We start from the raw sequence: 22555 nt of genomic DNA on the forward strand, positions 1-22555 counted from the left end.
CCGGCAATTGCTCCGCCTCCTCACCAACATCGTCCTCATACATGTCGACACACAAGTACCGACACACAGCACACACACAGGGAATGCTCTGATAGAGGACAGGACCCCACTAGCCCTTTGGGGAGACAGAGGGAGAGTTTGCCAGCACACACCAAAAACGCTATATTATACAGGGACAACCTTTATATAAGTGTTTTTCCCTTATAGCATTTTAATATATATATATACATATCGCCAAATAAGTGCCCCCCCTCTCTGTTTTAACCCTGTTTCTGTAGTGCAGTGCAGGGGAGAGCCTGGGAGCCTTCCCACCAGCCTTTCTGTGAGGGAAAATGGCGCTGTGTGCTGAGGAGAATAGGCCCCGCCCCCTTTTCGGCGGGCTTCTTCTCCCGTTTTTCTGAGACCTGGCAGGGGTTAAATACATCCATATAGCCTCCAGGGGCTATATGTGATGTATTTTTAGCCAGAATAAGGTATTATACATTGCTGCCCAGGGCGCCCCCAGCAACGCCCTGCACCCTCCGTGACCGTTGGTGTGAAGTGTGTGACAACAATGGCGCACAGCTGCAGTGCTGTGCGCTACCTTCATGAAGACTGAAAAGCCTTCTGCCGCCGGTTTCTGGACCTTCAATCTTCAGCATCTGCAAGGGGGGTCGGCGGCGCGGCTCCGGGACGAACCCCAGGGTGAGACCTGTGTTCAGACTCCCTCTGGAGCTAATGGTGTCCAGTAGCCTAAGAAGCCAATCCATCCTGCACGCAGGTGAGTTGAACTTCTCTCCCCTAAGTCCCTCGATGCAGTGAGCCTGTTGCCAGCAGGACTCACTGAAAATAAGAAACCTAAAAACTTTTTCTAAGCAGCTCCTTAAGAGAGCCACCTAGATTGCACCCTGCTCGGACGGGCACAAAAACCTAACTGAGGCTTGGAGGGGGGGTCATAGGGGGAGGAGCCAGTACACACCACCTGATCCTAAAGCTTTAATTTTGTGCCCTGTCTCCTGCGGAGCCGCTAATCCCCATGGTCCTGACGGAGTCCCCAGCATCCACTTAGGACGTCAGAGAAAGATACACGAGGCTGTACGGCCACGAGATTCTGAGAGCATCCGCCGCCCCTGCCGTTAGATCTCGCGTTCTGGACACATACTGGGGCGTTTGGTGATTGTGGCGAGATGCCATCAGGTCCACGTGAGGGTAACCCCCCCTCTGGACCAGCATGTGAAACACTTCTGAATTTAATGCCCATTCTCCCGGATGAAAATCCCGACGGCTGAGATAATCCGCCTCCCAGTTGTCCACTCCCGGAATGAACACTGCCGACAATATCACTTAGTGATGCTCGGCCCAATTGAGGATTCGAGCTACTTCCCGCATTGCCATGCGGCTTCTCGTTCCTCCTTGTTTGTTGATGTACGCGACCGCCGTCGCGTTGACTGACTACACCTAGACAGTCTGAGACCGAAGCATGTGCACTGCTTGCCGTAGCGCATTGTAAATTGCCCGGAGTTCCAGGACATTTATAGACAGCAATCTTTCATGATCCGCCCAGAGACCCTGGAGCTGACAATTTTGAACTACAGCTCCCCAACCTCCGAGACTCGCGTCCGTCGTTAGAATTATCCAATTCCAGGCGCCGGATCGTTTTCCTGCGGTTAGATTGTGTACCTTGAGCCACCAGAGTAGAGATACTCTGACCCGTGGCGACAACCTCACCCTGTGGTGAGTCTGCAGATGCGAGCCCGACCACTGTGCGAGCACATCCAGTTGAAAAGGACGTGAGTGAAAACTTCCGAACTGAAGCGCTTCGAAAGCAGTCACCATTGTGCCTAACAGACGAATGCACAAAAGTACCAAGACTGTGCATGGTACCAGATGACCAATACTCTGTACTTTCTGTTCTGGTAGATAATTTCCTTGATCTACCGTATCGAGAATCATTCCTAGGAATTGAAGTCGTCGAGACGAATTTGGATGTGATTTCTTGAAGTTGACAATCCCACCGTGCTGAACCAGTACATTGTACGTTAGTAATGTATTTAGGAGTCTTTGTCGAACTGGAGCTGTGATGTAGAAGGTTATCTAAGCACAGAACCATTATCACCACCCAGGATCTGAGAATAACTTATCACAGACATCAGCCTTGTGACAACCCGAGGCGCTGATGAGAAACCAAACAGGAGAGCTTGAATAGTGGACTGCCAACGTTTAAGTACAGTATGCCAGATGTAGTTGCAAAATTTTGAACGCGTAAGAACGCATCCTTGAGTTTTTAGGGAGAATATGATTTCAGTGGTTGTAAACCTGCAATCACTGATCGCATGAATTCCACTGATTGAGCCTCTTTCGGTTTAATATGGAATATAACAGTCGGCCAGCTGCGGTACTACAAACCAAATTGAAATAACCTTGAATCTAGGAGAGACTGAATAGCGGTCTATAGAGCTGCCCTTTGTGTCCTCTGACACAGGTTGGCTAGTTTTGGATCTAACCTTGACAAACCACCGCAAAGGTGGTAGACAATGGAACTCTATGTGTGATTGACACTAATTATGTTACCGCAGATCTGTGGATTTGAGTAATAATGTCGAATGAGACATCAGAAGAAATGCTCGCCCAAAAGAAGAAACTAGGCAATTAAACCACCTTCTCGACCACGTGTAGTCATGTCGTGTGTTGTAGGACCTACTGGAAAAGACTGAGGTTTAAAAGATTTGAACCCTGGTGCAGTTTTCCTTGTAAGAACTGTAAATAGACTCTCACGCTGGAGCGTGAAAACTTTAACTTCCTAATTTAAGAGTAAATCACACATTTTCGCGTAAGGCCACGCAAAGCGTCTGTCAACCAGAAAGATTGATGGTGAACTAAGAGAACTAACATGGCTGACATCTATAGCAGACATGCGTAAATCCTCAGGCGATATGCCAATGTGAGTAACAAGCCGCCGAAATTGTTCTGAGGCCAGAACTGGCTATTAACTAGGTTATTTATGCGACTATAACGTCGGTAACCCAAACACCAACTACAGCATAGACATTGCCTTTAACATAGCTTGAATGTCCACTCTGACTAGTCATTAAGTGTAGTTGTAGGTGGGACCTGGAGAGATTTGACACCCAGAAATGCTTTCATAGACTCCGGTATAGTGAATGGCTTAATAATAGAATTAGAACAATGGACACACACACACGCCCGCACAGGCGCTCGCTGCGTTCTCTTATAGAAACGCTTGCATTTGAAATAGGTTCCTTGGTGGCATTAAAACTCAGAACCTTGCGTCTGGCATTGAATCGTTTTGTACCACACAGCCGATGTTAGCATGCGCCCTCTGATGGGTACTATTTATTTATATTTATCATCAGCCATTCACACAGCGCACACACACCCCGCAGCGCTCCCACAGAGAACACATGACCCTCCAGAAGAGTATGTGACTTTGCTATAAACAGTTAAATGTAGCCGCCCAAACAGGATTAGTATAGATGTCCGATGCGGACTGGTTTTCCCACTGTGCACGTGGATTCCCTTAGATATCTTAAGTAACGTGTACATAAACTATAATTGCTGCATACCTTCTTGTGACAAAACATTCCTAACACCACCCCTGCTTCTCTAGTGGGGAAGTGTTGTAGGACCGCAGAAACATGTCCTGGATAAAGAAACAGGAAATTGAGTTAAAATGGTGTCCAGCCATGTGCATAGTGCCATGTGCTTTCACCATATGTTATTTTATTTTTATTTTTGTTTTGTTACTTCAATCAGATGGGGCATGCAAAAATTGAGATGAAACTCAGTTTTGCTCCTCTCCACGGAAATCTTTAGTAAAAGGCGAAAGATTTGTTCGTTCTGAAGGGAAACCAGAGCATAAGAAAAAATAAACAATACAAATCAATTTCCAACTTACAGTAATGTTAGTCACAACAGATCAGGTATACATTACATATTACCGCCTATATATGCAAGATATACATATGTAACATACTTCCTACGTATATATGACATACTACAACATCTACATGCCATCTATACATCTGTAATAAATCACCATGCATATATTAGATACTACAACATATGCATATTATCCATAACATATGCATGCAATCGGGACCTGTGCATATGAGATACTCTCCTGCTTACGAGACAGGTGCTTTAACCACTAAGCCACCACAACACATCGGGAATAATCACCCCCCCCCTGTGTCCCGCGAATTCACCATGTGCAGCCATAGTGCTCTCCCCTTTCCCACTGACATAGCTAGCGGAAGGGAGCCGGAGAGCAGCAGGGGACGGATGCAGAAGCCCAGCGGCGGCAGCCTTTCTGTCTGCGGCTGGGCTGAATAGCGGGCAGAGGGAGCGCACTGTGATCAGTGCGCGACCGCTGAGCACAACGTGCGGCCTGACTGTATGTAGCGGCGGCCAGCATGGAGTGGGCGGCCATCGTGGTGTCCGTAGCGGCGGCCAGCGGGAGCATGGAGCGGGCGGCCAGCGGCGGAAGACCACGCTCCCAGCACCTGCTGTGTGTCTGGGAGCGTGCAGTACTGGGGGAGTGCACTAACCTTGCGGAAGCTGTGGAATCTAACCGCATGTAGCCTCCTCCTTCGTCTTGCGGCAGCAGCGCTGAAAGCGCCTGTTAGAAAAAAAAAAATATGACTTCTCTGAAATCTCCTCCACCCAGCGTGTACATGTGGAGGAGATGGCCGCTCAATCCCGGACCCTCACTTCTCTGTAAGTGGGGAAGGGACCGCATGCTGCCTGGCTGACACGGCCGTGCTTTTCCTACAAGCGCCCACGTGTCAGCAGCGGCTGGAGGCAGTACAATCCCGGACCCACACTTCTTAGTAAGTGGGGAAGGTATTGTCTGTAAAATCAAAAAATAAGAATTTACTTACCGATAATTCTATTTCTCATAGTCCGTAGTGGATGCTGGGAACTCCGTAAGGACCATGGGGAATAGCGGCTCCACAGGAGACTGGGCACAAATAGAAAGCTTTAGTACTACCTGGTGTGCACTGGCTCCTCCCCCTATGACCCTCCTCCAAGCCTCAGGATACTGTGCCCGGACGAGCGTACACAATAAGGAAGGATTTTGAATCCCGGGTAAGACTCATACCAGCCACACCAATCGGTATACGGTGTGTATAACTTGTGATCTGAACCCAGTTTACAGTATGATAAACAGAGGAGCCTCTAGAAAAGATGGCTCACTACAACAATAACCCGATTTAGTTAACAATAACTATGTACAAGTATTGCAGACAATCCGCACTTGGGATGGGCGCCCAGCATCCACTACGGACTATGAGAAATAGAATTATCGGTAAGTAAATTCTTATTTTCTCTGACGTCCTAGTGGATGCTGGGAACTCCGTAAGGACCATGGGGATTATACCAAAGCTCCCAAACGGGCGGGAGAGTGCGGATGACTCTGCAGCACCGAATGAGAGAACTCCAGGTCCTCCTCAGCCAGGGTATCAAATTTGTAGAATTTAGCAAACGTGTTTGCCCCTGACCAAGTAGCTGCTCGGCAAAGTTGTAAAGCCGAGACCCCTCGGGCGGCCGCCCAAGATGAGCCCACTTTCCGTGTGGAATGGGCTTTTACAGATTTTGGCTGTGGCAAGCCTGCCACAGAATGTGCAAGCTGAATTGTACTACAAATCCAACGAGCAATAGTCTGCTTAGAAGCAGGAGCACCCAGCTTGTTGGGTGCATACAGGATAAACAGCGAGTCAGATTTTCTGACTCCAGCCGTCCTGGAAACGTATATTTTCAGGGCCCTGACTACGTCCAGCAACTTGGAATCCTCCAAGTCCCTAGTAGCCGCAGGTACCACAATAGGCTGATTCAGGTGAAACGCTGAAACCACCTTAGGGAGAAACTGAGGACGAGTCCTCAATTCTGCCCTATCCGTATGAAAAATTAGGTAAGGGCTTTTATAGGATAAAGCCGCCAATTCTGACACGCGCCTGGCTGAAGCCAGGGCCAATAGCATTACCACTTTCCATGTGAGATATTTTAAGTCCACAGTGGTGAGTGGTTCAAACCAATGTGATTTTAGGAACCCCAAAACCACATTGAGATCCCAAGGTGCCACTGGAGGCACAAAAGGAGGCTGTATATGCAGCACCCCTTTGACAAACGTCTGAACTTCAGGAACTGAAGCCAGTTCTTTTTGGAAGAAGATCGACAGGGCCGAAATTTGAACCTTAATGGACCCTAATTTTAGGCCCATAGACAGTCCTGTTTGCAGGAAATGCAGGAAACGACCCAGTTGAAATTCCTCTGTAGGGGCCTTCCTGGCCTCGCACCACGCAACATATTTACGCCAAATACGGTGATAATGCTGCACGGTTACATCCTTCCTGGCTTTGATCAGGGTAGGGATGACTTCATCCGGAATGCCTTTTTCCTTCAGGATCCGGCGTTCAACCGCCATGCCGTCAAACGCAGCCGCGGTAAGTCTTGGAACAGACAGGGTCCCTGCTGGAGCAGGTCCCTTCGTAGAGGTAGAGGCCACGGGTCCTCCGTGAGCATCTCTTGAAGTTCCGGGTACCAAGTCCTTCTTGGCCAATCCGGAGCCACGAGTATAGTCCTTACTCCTCTCCTTCTTATGATTCTCAGTACCTTGGGTATGAGAGGCAGAGGAGGGAACACCTACACTGACTGGTACACCCACGGTGTTACCAGCGCGTCCACAGCTATTGCCTGAGGGTCCCGTGACCTGGCGCAATACCTGTCTAGTTTTTTGTTGAGGCGTGACGCCATCATGTCCACCTTTGGTTTTTCCCAACGGTTCACAATCATGTGGAAGACTTCTGGGTGAAGTCCCCACTCTCCCGGGTGGAGGTCGTGCCTGCTGAGGAAGTCTGCTTCCCAGTTGTCCACTCCCGGAATGAACACTGCTGACAGTGCTATCACATGATTTTCCGCCCAGCGAAGAATCCTTGCAACTTCTGCCATTGCCCTCCTGCTTCTTGTGCCGCCCTGTCTGTTTACGTGGGCGATTGCCGTGATGTTGTCTGACTGAATCAGCACCGGCTGACCTTGAAGCAGAGGTCGTGCTAGGCTTAGAGCATTGTAGATGGCCCTTAGCTCCAGGATATTTATGTGAAGTGATGTCTCCAGGCTTGACCACAAGCCCTGGAAATTTTTTCCTTGTGCGACTGCTCCCCAACCTCTCAGGCTGGCATCCGTGGTCACCAGGACCCAGTCCTGAATGCCGAATCTGCGGCCCTCTAGAAGATGAGCACTCTGCAACCACCACAGAAGAGACACCCTTGTCCTTGGGGACAGGGTTATCCGTTGATGCATCTGAAGATGCGATCCGGACCATTTGTCCAGCAGATCCCACTGGAACGTTCTTGCGTGGAATCTGCCGAATGGAATCGCTTCGTAGGAAGCTACCATCTTTCCCAAGACTCTTGTGCATTGATGCACTGAGACTTGCCCTGGTTTCAGGAGGTTTCTGACCAGTTCGGATAACTCCCTGGCTTTCTCCTCCGGAAGGAACACCTTTTTCTGGACTGTGTCCAGAATCATCCCTAGGAACAGAAGACGTGTTGTCGGAATCAGCTGCGATTTTGGGATATTTAGAATCCAGCCGTGCTGCCGTAGCACTACTTGAGATAGGGCTACTCCGACTACTAACTGTTCTCTGGATCTTGCTCTTATCAGGAGATCGTCCAAGTAAGGGATAAGTAAAACGCCTTTTCTTCGAAGAAGAATCATCATTTCGGCCATTACCTTGGTAAAGACCCGAGGTGCCGTGGATAATCCAAACGGCAGCGTCTGAAACTGATAGTGACAGTTTTGTACCACAAAACTGAGGTACCCTTGATGAGAAGGGTAAATGGGGACATGAAGGTAGGCATCTTTGATGTCCAGAGACACCATATAGTCCCCCTCTTCCAGGTTCGCGATCACTGCCCTGAGTGACTCCATCTTGAATTTGAACCTCTGTATGTAAGTGTTCAAAGACTTCAGATTTAAAATTGGTCTCACCGAGCCGTCCGGCTTCGGTACCACAAACAGCGTGGAATAATACCCCTTCCCTTGTTGCAGGAGGGGTACCTTGATTATCACCTGCTGGGAATACAGCTTGTGAACTGCCTCCAATACTGCCTCCCTGTCGGAGGGAGACGTTGGTAAAGCAGACTTCAGGAATCGGCGAGGGGGAGACGTCTCGAACTCCAATTTGTACCGCTGAGATACTACTTGCAGGATCCAGGGGTCCACTTGCGAGTGAGCCCACTGCGCGCTGAAATTCTTGAGACGGGCCCCCACCGTGCCTGAGTCCGCTTGTAAGGCCCCAGCGTCATGCTGAGGACTTGGCAGAAGCGGGGGAGGGCTTTTGTTCCTGGGAAGTGGCTGTCTGTTGCAGTCTTTTTCCCCTTCCTCTGCCCGAGGCAGAAAAGAGGAACCTTTTGCCCGCTTGCCCTTATGGGGACGAAAGGACTGAGCCGGATAAGACGGCGTCTTTTTATGTTGAGAGGCTACCTGGGGTAAAAATGTGGATTTCCCAGCCGTTGCCGTGGCCACCAGGTCTGATAGACCGACCCCAAATAACTCCTCCCCTTTATAAGGCAATATTTCCATATGCCGTTTAGAGTCCGCATCACCTGACCACTGTCGCGTCCATAATCCTCTTCTGGCAGAAATGGACAGCGCACTCACTCTTGAAGCCAGAGTGGAAATATCCCTCTGTGCATCTCGCATATATAGAAATGCATCTTTTAAATGCTCTATAGTCAACAATATACTGTCCCTATCCAGGGTATCAATATTTTCAGTCAGGAAATCCGACCAAGCCACCCCAGCGCTGCACATCCAGGCTGAGGCGATTGCTGGTCGCAGTATAACACCAGTATGTGTGTATATACTTTTAAGGATATTCTCCAGTTTTCTGTCACCTGGTTCCTTGAGGGCGGCCGTATCAGGAGACGGTAACGCCACTTGTTTTGATAAGCGTGTGAGCGCTTTATCCACTCTAGGGGGTGTTTCCCAACGCGCCCTAACCTCTGGCGGGAAAGGGTATAATGCCAATAACTTTTTAGAAATTATCAGTTTTTTATCGGGGGAAACCCACGCTTCATCACACACCTCATTTAATTCATCTGATTCAGGAAAAACTACGGGTAGTTTTTGCACACCCCACATAATACCCTTTTTAGTGGTACTTGCAGTATCAGAAATGTTTAACACCTCTCTCATTGCCGTGATCATGTAACGTGTGGCCCTACTTGAAGTCACGTTTGTCTCCTCACCGTCGACACTGGAGTCAGTATCCGTGTCGACGTCAGTATCCACCACCTGAGGTAACGGCCTTTTTAGAGACCCTGATGGTTTTTGAGACGCCTGGACAGGGACTAGCTGATTAGTCGGCTGTCTCATGTCATCAACCGTCTTTTGTAAGGAGCTGACACTGTCACGTAAATCCTTCCATAAAGCCATCCACTCAGGTGTCGACTCCTTAGGGGGTGACATCTCTATTATAGGCAATTGCCCCGCCTCCACATCATTTTCCTCCTCATACATGTCGACACAAACGTACCGACACAGCACACGCACAGGGAATGCTCTGATAGAGGACAGGACCCCACTAGCCCTTTGGGGAGACAGAGGGAGAGTATGCCAGCACACACCAGAGCGCTATATATAGATATAGGGACAACCTTATATAAGTGTTTCTCCCTTATAGCTGCTGTATTGTTAATAACCCGCCAATTAGTGCCCCCCTCTCTTTTTTACCCTGTTTCTGTAGTGCAGGACTGCAGGGGAGAGTCAGGGAGACGTCCTTCCAGCGGAGCTGTGAGGGAAAATGGCGCCTGTGTGCTGAGTAGATAGGCTCCGCCCCCTTCTCAGCGGCCTTTCTCCCGCTTTTTGTGAAAATCTGGCAGGGGTTAAAATTCATCCATATAGCCCAGGAGCTATATGTGATGTATTTTTAGCCAGCCAAGGTGTTTCTATTGCTGCTCAGGGCGCCCCCCCCTAGCGCCCTGCACCCTCAGTGACCGGAGTGTGAAGTGTGCTGAGAAGCAATGGCGCACAGCTGCAGTGCTGTGCGCTACCTTGTGGAAGACAGGATGTCTTCTGCCGCCGATTTGCCGGACTCTTCTTGCTTCTGGCTCTGTAAGGGGGCCGGCGGCGCGGCTCTGGGACCGAGCTCCAAGGCTGGGCCTGCGAGCGGTCCCTCTGGAGCTAATGGTGTCCAGTAGCCAAGAAGCCCAATCCACTCTGCACGCAGGTGAGTTCGCTTCTTCTCCCCTTAGTCCCTCGATGCAGTGAGCCTGTTGCCAGCAGGTCTCACTGAAAATAAAAAACCTAAACTAAAACTTTCACTAAGAAGCTCAGGAGAGCCCCTAGTGTGCACCCTTCTCGTTCGCGCACAAAAATCTAACTGAGGCTTGGAGGAGGGTCATAGGGGGAGGAGCCAGTGCACACCAGGTAGTACTAAAGCTTTCTATTTGTGCCCAGCCTCCTGCGGAGCCGCTATTCCCCATGGTCCTTACGGAGTTCCCAGCATCCACTAGGACGTCAGAGAAATAAAAGTGTAAAAAGTAAAATCAAAAATTTAGCTTTCAGCTCATGATGTGCTTCCCTGAGGACACATAAAAAACACTGAGGATCCTGGGAGTATGGGAGGAAGGAAGAGGAGGGTTGCTCATTTAAATATTTAAATGTGCCTTCCCTGCTACGCACCGTCCATATCCCAAGAGTACTCCAGTGACCCCTAGTGGATGAAAAAGAAAGATTATTCTGATCACTTTCACAGTTGGCTACTGGTGTTTTTCCACCGCACCATTACCGATGCAATGGTAGAATACGATTTCTATAGCAGACAACAGGACAATGTTTCGCTCCGCCAGACTGTGACTTTGGACAGACGCTCTGAGATGTGACAGAATGGAAAATGACCAGATATTAGAATAATAAAAAGGGTCTGTTGCATGGCGTATTCAATATGTTCCTCCAGCTGCTGTGGAACTACTCATCCCAGAATACCCTGCCACAATTTGGCTATTAGGGCATGCTAAAACAGCGGCAGAGCATGCTGGGATTCGTAGTTCCACAACAGCTGAAGGGACACTTATTGAACACCACCAATCTATTGATTTTATTTTCCCTTTAAATAACTTACAGGTTCACCTCAGAAAAGGTGAGAGAGAGAGAGAGAGAGAGAGAGAGAGAGAGAGAGAGAGAGAGAGAGAGAGAGAGAGAGAGACACACAATCAGCTCCTGTCATTTTCAAATAGTCATAGCATGACAGTTAGGAGCTGATTGGCTGCCCCTTTATATCATTTACATGGGTTGCATTTATACCACACTTAAAATTCCATTGTTTGCTTCAAAAGCTCAAATAAATTTTATAATGATCCAAGCCATCTGTCCATCATCATTAGCAGTGCAAATGCAATTTCAATTACAATACAACTACTGGAACCCAAAATATGGCTGCCGTAAAGGTGGTTTAAATTCACACAGCGGAGGTCATGGTATCTGCATTATAAAAACCTAAGGATAGACAAATAGAATTTTTTTTATGTTTAAAGTTACATCTGTCCCAAATAAATGACATCCCAAAAAGACGTGGGGACAACCCTGCTCGGGAAGTGCAAAATCTCTTACATCCCTGAGCTGTGCAGCCACCAAACCGCAGGATAAACCAGAATAGTAACTGGAGTTTTCAGCAGCTCAGAATAAAAGGGATGGATCACCACTTGTCTCCACATTTTCTAATGCAAACAGGAGTTATGACAGGCTGTGTACAAGGCCAGTGACAAAAATAAATATAAGAGTTCTTCCTGCGTGCTATAAAGGCCTTGTTGAGAAAAAAAAAAAAATTTGCAAACACAAAGTATTGGATAAGCCTAGTTACAGGTCACTAATTATTGCCAAGTACAGGCGGTCAGAGGGATGCACACACCTGTCATCGTGCGATGCAATTCGGGATCCCAGTATGGTCCTGGCGGGGGTAAAAGACAAGAGGCCAAGCTCTTCAAGCTGCTGTAGAAAGAACTGTTCTATAAAAGGAACAAGAGGACAGGTTAGAAGGACACGGCAATGAGCTACCAAATAATTATGGTTCCTTAGCTGTGCATATCGGCAGCACAATTTGGGTGCAGTTGTTAGAATTACTGCCTCATAGTAACGCGGTTATGAGTTCAATTACCAGATAGCGAATAAACTGTCTGCTACATACAGAAAGTCAAGAAAACTATACAAATCCTCTGCTCGGGCGATATTTATTTTTCTGCAGCAGGTTACATTGGTTTCCACAGGGAAATATCGGGGTGTAGGGTGGATCTTGATCCAGAGGCACCAACAGGTTAAAGCTTTAGGCTGTACCAGGATGCATTGGGGCCTCCTCTATAACCCCGCCTCCAGGCACTGTGAGCTCAGCTTCAGTTGGTGTCTGCAGCAGCAGGTCACTTAACAGGTGGGCTGCACTGGGCAGCCCTGAAAAGCTTTCTAAGAAGACTTTCAGGGCCGCAGTGCTGATATGTCAGTGTGACATTCTGTGCTGCGGCTCCATCACCTCCCAAGCGGCATCCCACACTCCCGCAGCCTGTTCCCGGGTACTTGCGGCAGAGACACTCCGGCTTTAGGCACACTGTCAGTCGCTCTCCTGGTTTGCGTGGCTGCTACAGGGAGGAGGTAAGAGGGTCCCCCAGGTGGGACCCGCCATTAAGTCGCATTCCGTCCACTACCTAGGGAGACGGGTCACGGAGCTTGCGTGGACACTGTTACCGAGCAGCAACCCCACTAGACCACCAGGGCAATAGAGCACAGGTCGGGTGTACCAATGCCCCATTTAATAAGGCTCGCTAGTACCTGGGGTGGAAGTCCATCATAGGGGAAGCTGTAGCCTCTCACCGACCCAGGGCAACATCTACTGCAGATTTCCCTTGTAAAGCCGCCTGTATACAGCGCTGTGACTTTACAGACACTTGAGTATTTTACATGTCTTTATACAGAGAGCGTTAGTTAAGAAAAAAAAAGTGTACCTATTACAGGATATATTCTACGAGTATTCTGATATATACCTCCGGTCTAGGACCGTGCTGTTTTATTGTGATAATTAACTGCATTGCCTGTGACTGTGTGTGCCTGTATCTGCTGTGTAGTTTCACTTTCAGTGTTTCCCAGATATATCCATCACTATATTCTGTACCCTAGGGGACTAGGTGCGTCACAGTATTTACCCATTACGTGTATTCTACTGTGTACTCAGTCACATAGTACCGGATTTATTCGCAGGTGTTGTGTACTGGTGTCTACAGTCGCATACTAACGGATTTATTTGCAGGTATTGTACTCTGTCTGGCTTTATCGTACTAAGTCGCTCTGTTGTTGCATTTGTGTACAATGTCTAACAAGAAGGGCAGTAAGTCTGGACGCTCCTGCATCATGCGCCAAAGATTTACCACAGGGGGAAGCTGTGTATGATTGTCTGTGTACTATGTATCATACAACTCCCTGTCAGTCCGCAGCTCCTGTAACCAATCAGGAGCCACCCTGGGCTGTGTTCACAAACCTACTGGGTACGCTGGTGGAATGCCTTACGCCCCCTATGGGACCACCTGTGACATTACAGCCACAAAATGTCCCTATGGTTAATCCGCCTTGGGCGGAAAATTTGTTTATCCAGTTGCAGCAATTAAATCATTCCTTGGTCAGACAAAAATCTACTCCAGGTCACTCTAGCGTCTCTGGGTCATCTAAGCGGGCTACTTCCGACTCACAATCCACTAATCTCTCAGATGTTTCATCTGAAGAGGAGAGGGAGCATACTGTCCTGTCACACACTGAATCAGGTGTTGCTGATGAGGATTCTCCATTGTAAATGCCCCTGTGGTTGCTATTAAGCAAATCCTACAAAATTACTGATGAGGATTCCACTACTGTGGCTAAGAAAACTGAAATATTTAAATGGCAGAAGGTGGTTAAAAATCTATGACCCCATTCTGACCATTTGGTGGACATCAGACAAGAGCCCTGGTCTAATCCAGGAAAGAAATTCCCTCTGTCTAAATGGGCCTTGGCTCGCTATCCTCTCCCTGCAGAGTTATGTAACAAGTGGGAAAATTCACCGCCGGTAGATTCTCATGTCACCCGCCTAGTGGTGTCATCCACTCTGCCTGTAACACTGTCACTTCACTGAAGGAACCGACAGATAAGCGTGTGGAGGGATGCCTGAAATCTATTTACTCCCTTACAAGTGCTGTACATAGACCCTCTATTGCAGCCTCTTGGGCTGCAAAAAGAAATTGAAGCATGAGTTCAGGCATTAGAGGAAGAGCTGCCCGAGGTTATATCGGACAATATCTGTCTCACATTACCACCACCGCCTATTGCATTCAGATGGCATACTCTGGGGTGGGTGTGTTGGCAGACAAGGTGGTGTCGACTACATCTGTCCTGGCTCGCCGTATTCTGTGGTTGAGGTCATGAAAGGTGGACCTAGACTCCAAAAAGACCTTGGAGGTACTTCCCTTTAAAGGGGGACATTTTGTTTGGGGAAGACAAATAAAATAGTGTCTGAATTGGCAGCTGTTAAGACTGCCTTTCTCCCAAATACTAATCCTTCTGCACAGAAGGCAAAAGATACCACTTTTCGTTCCTTTCGGCCTCGAAGGGAAAGCAAAAGGTCAGACTCACCAGAGACAATCTCGTGCTCCCAAAACCAAAGCCCAAGGCAAAGCAGTCCTGGGTGGCTCATCAGCCTGTTTCTAAACAGGACAAGCCTACCACATGACGGGGCGGGACTCCCACTGGAGGACCCCAGGGTGGGAGGCAGACTTCTGCAGTTCACCCAGGTCTGGTTAATGACCACTTCAGACGCATGTGGTGCGAGAAGTTGTCGCTCACGGGTACGCATTCTTCTTCAAGAGACGTCCCCCTCGACAGTTTTCCACCACGGTTATCCCTTCGGATCCATTAAAGGCAGAAGCTTTGCAAAAGGTTGCGAGTTCTCTACTGAATAAAGGAGTGGTAGTGCCGGTTCCTCTGGCCCAGAGAGCCCCGTTTCTAGTTCCGAAACCCAATGGGTCTTTCTGGCCTATACTCAACCTCAAAATCAATGAACAAGTTTGAGAGAGTGTCCAAGTTCCATATGGAAACACTGCGCTTAATTATACTGGCTAGGGAACCCGGAGACTATATGGTATCCCTGGATATACAGGATGCGTACCTGCATATACCTATTGCCATGTTGCATCAGCAGTATCTGCGGTTTGCTATTGGCAGCCTCCACTATCAGTTCCAGGCTCTGCCATTTGGACTGGCTACAGCTCCTCAGATCTTCACCAAAGGTCATGGCCGTAATGACGGCCCATCTCCGTCGCCAGGGAGTCAGGATCCTGCCGTATCTGTACGACTTGCTGATTCTGGTAACCTCCCACAATGTCCTCCTCCAGTCATCTACAACTGACGGTAAGTTTCCTACAAGCCCACATATGGCTCATCAATTAGAAGAAATCCTCGCTGGTCCTAGCTCAGAGCATGGTGCACCTGGGGGCACTCCTGGACACATAGGGGTAAATTTACTAAGCTCCCGATTTTGACCGAGATGCCGTTTTTTCATCAAAGTGTCATCTCGGTAATTTACTAAGCACTAATCACGGCAGTGATGAGGGCATTCGTAATTTTTTCCAAGTTCAGGTAAAAAATTACGAATGAATACACCATCGGTCAAAACGCGGCTGTTTAAGTATGAATCTCGGTCATTTACTAAGAAGTGCAAAGCAAAAAAAACACAAAACACTGCCGTGAAAAATTACAACTCGTAAAAAAGTGCTAAAAAAAAAAAAAAAAACAGAACAGACCTGCTTTTTTTTCCCGTGATTTGATAGGCATGCAGGGATCCATGAGATCCGTGCATGTATATCAGTTGGAAGGGGTGGGAAAGTGCTTATTTTTACAAAAAAAATTGCGTGGGGTCCCCCCTCCTAAGCATAACCAGCCTCGGGCTCTTTGAGCCGATCCTGGTTGCAGAAATATGGGGAAAAAAAATGACAGGGGTTCCCCCATATTTAAGCAACCAGCATCGGGCTCTGCGCCTGGTCCTGGTCCCAAAAATACGGGGGACAAAAAGAGTAGGGGTCCCCCGTATTTTTAAAACCAGCACCGGGCTCCACTAGCTGGACAGATAATGCCACAGCCGGGGGTCACTTTTATATAGTGCCCTGCGGCCGTGGCATCAAAAATCCAACTAGTCACCCCTGGCCGGGGTACCCTGGGGGAGTGGGGACCCCTTCAATCAAGGGGTCCCCCCCCAGCCACCCAAGGGCCAGGGGTGAAGCCCGAGGCTGTCCCCCCCCATCCAATGGGCTGCGGATGGGGAGGCTGATAGCCTTTGTTGTAAAAGAAAAGATATGGTTTTTAGTAGCAGTACTACAAGGCCCAGCAAGCCTCCCCCGCATGCTGGTACTTGGAGAACCACAAGTACCAGCATGCGACGGAAAAACGGGCCCGCTGGTACCTGTAGTACTACTACTAAAAAAATACCCAAAAAAAGACAAGACACACACACCGTGAAAGTATAATTTTATTACATACATACACACATACATACATACTTACCTTAAGTTCCCACGCAGGTCGGTCCTCTTCTCCAGTAGAATCCAAGGGGTACCTGTTGAAGAAATTATACTCACGAGATCCAGGGGTCCAGGCTCCTCGGCAAATCCAGGGTTAATCCACGTACTTGAAAAAAAAAAATAAAACGGTGTCCGGACCACGAACTGAAAGGGGACCCATGTTTGCACATGGGTCACCTTTCCACGAATGCCAGAAACCCACTTTGACTTCTGTCTAAGTGGGTTTCTGCAGCCAATCAGGGAGCGCCACGTTGTAGCACTCTCCTGATCAGCTGTGTGCTCTTGTCCTCACTGACAGGCAGCACACGGCAGTGTTACAATGTAGCGCCTATGCGCTACATTGTAACCAATGATGGGAACTTTCAGCTCAGCGGTGACGTCACTTTAGGTCAACCGCAGGGCAGAAAGTTCCCATCATTGGTTACAATGTAGCGCATAGGCGCTACATTGTAACACTGCCGTGTGCTGCCTGTCAGTGAGGACAAGAGCACACAGCCGATCAGGAGAGTGCTACAACGTGGCACTCCCTGATTGGCTGAAGAAACCCACTTAGACATCAGTCAGAGTGGGTTTCTGGCATTCGTGGAAAGGAGTCCCATGTGAAAACATGGGGCCCCTTTCAGTTCGTGGCTCGGCTTTCCGTTTTCTTATTTTATGCAAGTACGTGGATTACCCCTGGATTTCCCGAGGAGCCTGGACCCCTGGATCTCGTGAGTATAATTTCTTCAACAGGTACCCCTTGGATTCTACTGGAGAAGAGGACCGACCTGCGTGTGAACATAAGGTAAGTATGTATGTATGTTTGTGTGGATGTATGTAATAAATCTTTACTTTCACGGTGTGTGTGTCTTGTCTTTTTTTGGGTATTTTTTTAGTAGTAGTACTACAGGTACCAGCGGGCCCGTTTTTCCGTCGCATGCTGGTACTTGTGGTTCTCCAAGTACCAGCATGCGGGGGAGGCTTGCTGGGCCTTGTAGTACTGCTACTAAAAACAATATCTTTTCTTTTACAACAAAGGCTATCAGCCTCCCCATCCGCAGCCCATTGGATGGGGGGGGACAGCCTCGGGCTTCACCCCTGGCCCTTGGGTGGCTGGGGGGGGACCCCTTGATTGAAGGGGTCCCCACTCCCCCAGGGTACCCCGGCCAGGGGTGACTAGTTGGATTTTTGATGCCACGGCCGCAGGGCACTATATAAAAGTGACCCCCGGCTGTGGCATTATCTGTCCAGCTAGTGGAGCCCGGTGCTGGTTTTAAAAATACGGGGGACCCCTACTCTTTTTGTCCCCCGTATTTTTGGGACCAGGACCAGGCGCAGAGCCCGATGCTGGTTGCTTAAATATGGGGGAACCCCTGTCATTTTTTTCACCATATTTTTGCAACCAGGATCGGCTCAAAGAGCCCGAGGCTGGTTATGCTTAGGAGGGGGGACCCCACGCATTTTTTTTTTATTATTTTACAGTGTTTAATTAAAAAAAAAATAAAAAAATAAACCCCAGCACGGATCACACAGATCCGGCCGAGATTGATTGTAAAAAAAGTCGGCAGTGTTTTGCTAATCACTGCCGTAAAAATAGGTAAAAAACCACGAATGACATCGACATCGGAAGAAAAGAAAAACCCGAATACGACAGCTTAGTAAATCCATCGTAATCAATTCAAAAAGTTGCAGTTTTACACTGTCGATGTCATTCGTGATTGAACTTTGACCTTTTTTCGGAAATTACGAATCTTAGTAAATTTACCCCATACAATGACTATTTCTGTCTCCAGACAAAGTCCTGAGACTTCAAGACAGGATAAGATGCTTCCTTTGTCACCCCAGAGTGTCGATACACTCGGTGATGCAAGTTCTTGACCTGATGGTGTTGGCATTCGACATGGTAGAGTACGCTCAATTTCATTCTCGCCCTCTACAGAGGTTAATCCTTTTCAAGTGGGATAGCCTACCTCATCGGATCAGATCTCACATGATCACTTTGATTCCGGAGGTTCGCCTGTCGCTGACCTGGTGGCTACAGGACCAGCAATTGAGCAAGGGCCGTCCCTTCTGGATCCCCGACTGGGTCCTGCTGACAACGGACACCAGTCTGAGGGGATGGGGTGCAGTCTTGGAGGAACACTCTTTCCAGAGTCGCTGGACCAAGGAGGAATCATTCCTCCCAACAAACATTCTGGAGATGAGGGTGGTATTCAATGCGCTCTCGCCCTGCCTATGGTACAGAACAGGCCGGTTCAAGTACGGTCATAAACCATCAAGGTGGCACTCGAAGCCGCATGGCTATGATGGAAGTGTCAAAAATCCTTTGATAGGCAGAACACCATCTGCCAACAATATCAGCAGTGTTCATTCCAGGAGTCCTAAACTGGAAAGCAGACTTCCTCAGTCGCCAGGACGTGAACGCCGGAGAGTGGAGTCTTCATCCAGATGTCTTTCAACTCCTAGTGGACAAGTGGGGCCTACCAGATGTAGACCTGATGGCATCTCGACACAATCACAAGGTTCCGGTCTTCGGATCAAGGACCAGGGATCCTCAAGCAGCGTTCGTGGACGCACTGGCATTTTCATGGAACTTTCGGCTGCCCTACATGTTCCCTCCAGTGTCACTCCTGCCCACGGTAACATAGTTAATGAGGTTGAAAAGAGGCAAAAAGCCCATTGGGTTCAACCTGTATTCTGTATTAAGCAGTGCACATTATAATGCACCAGCCGAAATAATGGATTCGTACCTATTAACAACTATATGTCGTATCACAACCATATACTTAATGTCAATATATTAAATGCTATAGCCTTGGATACTTCTCATCTAGAAAACTGTTCAATCTGTTTTTAAATGCATTTACAGAGTCCGCCATTATCATCTTCTCCGGCAGGGAGTTCCAAATCCTTATTGCACTTACGGTGAAGAACCCCTTCCTACGATTTGTACGGTCCTGCGGAAGGTCAAACAAGAAGGAGGATTTCTACTTCTAGTCACTCCAGCGTGGCCCAGACAGCATTGGTTCTCAGACCTGCAGGGTCTATCGAAAGAGCGTCCTTTTCTACTTCCTCGTGCCATGACCTCCTCGTACAGGGCCCTTGTCTTTATCCGGGCCTAGCCAGGCTGGTTTTGACGGCATGGCTCTTGAAGCATCACTCCTGAGAGCCAAAGGATTCTCTGAGGTGGTCATCCAAACTATGTTAAAAGCCTGTAAACCGACTTCAGCTCAGATTTATTACAGGGTCTGGAATTCTTATTTCACCTGGTGTGCTGATAAGATTTATGATGCATACAGATTCAGAACTTCCAGAATTCTGGCTTTTCTGTAAAGAGGCCTGGACTTAGCCTTCGTCTGGCCCCCTTCAAAGTTTACATATCTGCCTTGTAGGTATGGTTTCAGAGAAAAATTGCATCTATACCTGACATTCATACATTCACTCAGGGTGTCTTACGGATTCAGTCTCCCCATGTCCCTCCTGTGGTTCCATGGGATGTCTGCTGTCCTGAATGCCCTGCAAGAGTCTCCATTTGAACCTCTTGAGACGGTGGACCTTAAATGGCTCACGGCCAAGGTCTTGTTTTTACTGGCTATTGCCTCTGCAAGAAGGGTGTCGGACTTAGGCGCATTGTCCTGTCGTCCACCCTTTCTAACATTTCATCGTGACCGGTCAGTTCTTAGAACTTGCGCAGGTTATTTACCCAAGGTGAGGTCGTCTTTTCACTTTAACCAAGAGATTGTGGTTCCGGCCTTTATCTGTTCTGATTTGTCCTCCAAATGAGCGGTCTTTGGATGTGGTACGGGCTCTCCGTATATATGTGGAGAGGACTGCCTCTATCAGGAGATCAGATTCCCTTTTTGTTTGGTTTCACAAATGTGGCTGGCCTGCGAATAAGCAAACCTTGGCCAGGTGGATTAGAATGGTGATTGCACAAGCTTATGCGCAGGCTGGTCTCCCAGCTCCTGCTGCTATTAATGCCCATTCTACTCGGTCTCTTGGACCTTCTTGGGCGGCCGGCCGTGGCACATCTGCAGAACAATTGTGCAAGGCGGCTACGTGGTTCTCTGTGAACACGTTTATTAGATTCTATGCCTTTGATACTTCTGCCTCCAAGGATGCTTCCTTTGGACGCCGGGTTCTCATACTCACTAATGCGAGTCCCCTCCCTTGAGGAACTGCTTTAGGACATCCCCAATGTTTCCCTGTGGAAACCAATGTAACCTACTGCAGAAAAGGAGAGTTATGGTAGACTTACTATTGTTAACTCTCTTTCTGCGAGGTACATTTGGTTCCACAGGGTGCCAACCCTCACGCACCTAGCTTATATGGGTTTGTATGGCATTAGCCGCTAGTCCCTTTTCCTGTCGTGAGAATGTATTTCTGTGTGACTAACATCTACCTTCGCTCTTACCTGCTCCTGCATTGGACTGGTTAACGAAACTGAGCTCACAGTGCCTGGAGGCGGTGTTATAGAGGAGGCCCCAATGCATCCTGGGACAGCCTAAAGCTTTAGCCTGTTGGTGCCTCTGGATCAAGATCCACTCTACACCCTGATGTTTCCCTGTGGAACCCAATGTACCTCGCAGAGAGAGTTAACAATGGTAAGTCTACTAGAACTCTCTTTTTTAGTATTCCAAAAACACTTGTCACCAATTTTTTTTTAAATGTGCCAGCCAGTTATTTGTTCAGAAATGAACCACTAAAATAATCACTGTAATACGCATCATGTAAGAATTATTCAGTACAAGAGAGGTGACTGGGAAACGGGTAAGACCTAAGCGTTACCTGTGATGTTGGGATCGCGTCTGGTCCGCCACTGTGGAACAAAGACTGTAATTTTTCTGTGGCCTTTCTTCCAAAAATAGTCCACGGCTATTGCAATCCCTCGACAGGAGAAGAACCTTTGCAAACCATGGCTAATTGAAGTAGAGATAATTATAGGTTATTTAAATGGGGGGTGAAAATACATTTGGTAACTGAATAAATAAATACAGGGGGTGATGATTGCACGGCAAATGATTCAGGTACATGTGTTCTTCAGACTCATACTGAATGAAGGATCTCGTTCACCTACAACCTGGGCCTGAGGTGCCTCCTAACGTTCAAGATTGATGGCTCAGCTCTTATATACCGTCACCCAGGTGCTGAAACCTATCAGTTCACTAGGAAGCGGTGAGTCGCACATTTTGTCTGCCGCAGCGATGCTGCTGGGTCCTACTGATTGGTGGAGGCAGCCAGCCAATGTGTAATGGGTGACTAATGCATTTCAACATTACCGTAGACATCAAGCCACGTGAATGAAAATAGGGCAGAATACTGGATGGTCTCTGCCCAAAGGATTTACTGAAGCTTCGCTGAGAAACCAACCTTGTTTATTCAACTAATAATAACTATTATTATACCTTTAAAATGTCCCATTTACTGACTAATTATATAAGTCACAAGACGTAATTTTTTTTTTGTACGGAACTCACAGCTGGGATATAAGCAAGACATCACCTCTATATGTAATAGTTTCTGATTATGACCCAGATGTACTAAGCCTTGAAAAGTGATAAAGTGGAGAGAGATAAACTACCAGCCAATCACCGCCTGTAACATGGCAGTTAGGAGCCGTTTGGCAGGTACTTTATCACTTTCCAAGACTTAGTCAATCTGGCCCTGTGGGCCAGATGTATTAAGTCTGGTGAATGATAAAGTGGAAGGCGATAACCCACCAACCAAATCAGCTCCTGTCAGTTTTTAAAACCAGCCTGTAACTTGACAGGAGCTGATTGGACAATGAGAACGCACCACTTTATCCCTTCACCAGGTTTAATACATCTACCCACTTATCTCCTATTCTGACTTAGGAACACCACCTTTCCACTGAGCCAGCAACATTTATTTTCGGCAAAGGATCAGTAGAACATACGAGGCAAGCAATGCTGTTCCTCCATAAACCTTGGTAGATGCAACACCGCCGATTTCAATAATAACCAGAACTA

The 22555-nt window shown here is 48.0% G+C and overlaps 1 protein-coding gene and 1 non-coding gene across 4 annotated transcripts in view; both read right to left on the minus strand.

Moving 5' to 3' along the window:
- N4BP1 (NEDD4 binding protein 1) overlaps positions 1-22555 on the minus strand; it is a 50363-nt gene that overhangs the window by 18806 nt on the left and 9002 nt on the right. For all 3 annotated transcript variants that reach the window (XM_063945585.1, XM_063945584.1, XM_063945586.1), the window contains 2 exons: positions 21354-21484; positions 11912-12008 (listed from right to left, as the gene is read on the minus strand). In XM_063945585.1, the coding sequence (XP_063801655.1) occupies positions 11912-12008; positions 21354-21484 (228 nt within the window). The remainder of the gene's footprint in view (positions 1-11911; positions 12009-21353; positions 21485-22555) is intronic.
- LOC134971045 (U5 spliceosomal RNA) lies at positions 3742-3857 on the minus strand. Its single transcript, XR_010190199.1, has one exon. It is a non-coding gene; the product is annotated as a U5 spliceosomal RNA (small nuclear RNA).

Source organism: Pseudophryne corroboree, chromosome 11 (assembly GCF_028390025.1).
Source record: "Pseudophryne corroboree isolate aPseCor3 chromosome 11, aPseCor3.hap2, whole genome shotgun sequence".
In the NCBI taxonomy this organism is placed as follows: domain Eukaryota; kingdom Metazoa; phylum Chordata; class Amphibia; order Anura; family Myobatrachidae; genus Pseudophryne; species Pseudophryne corroboree.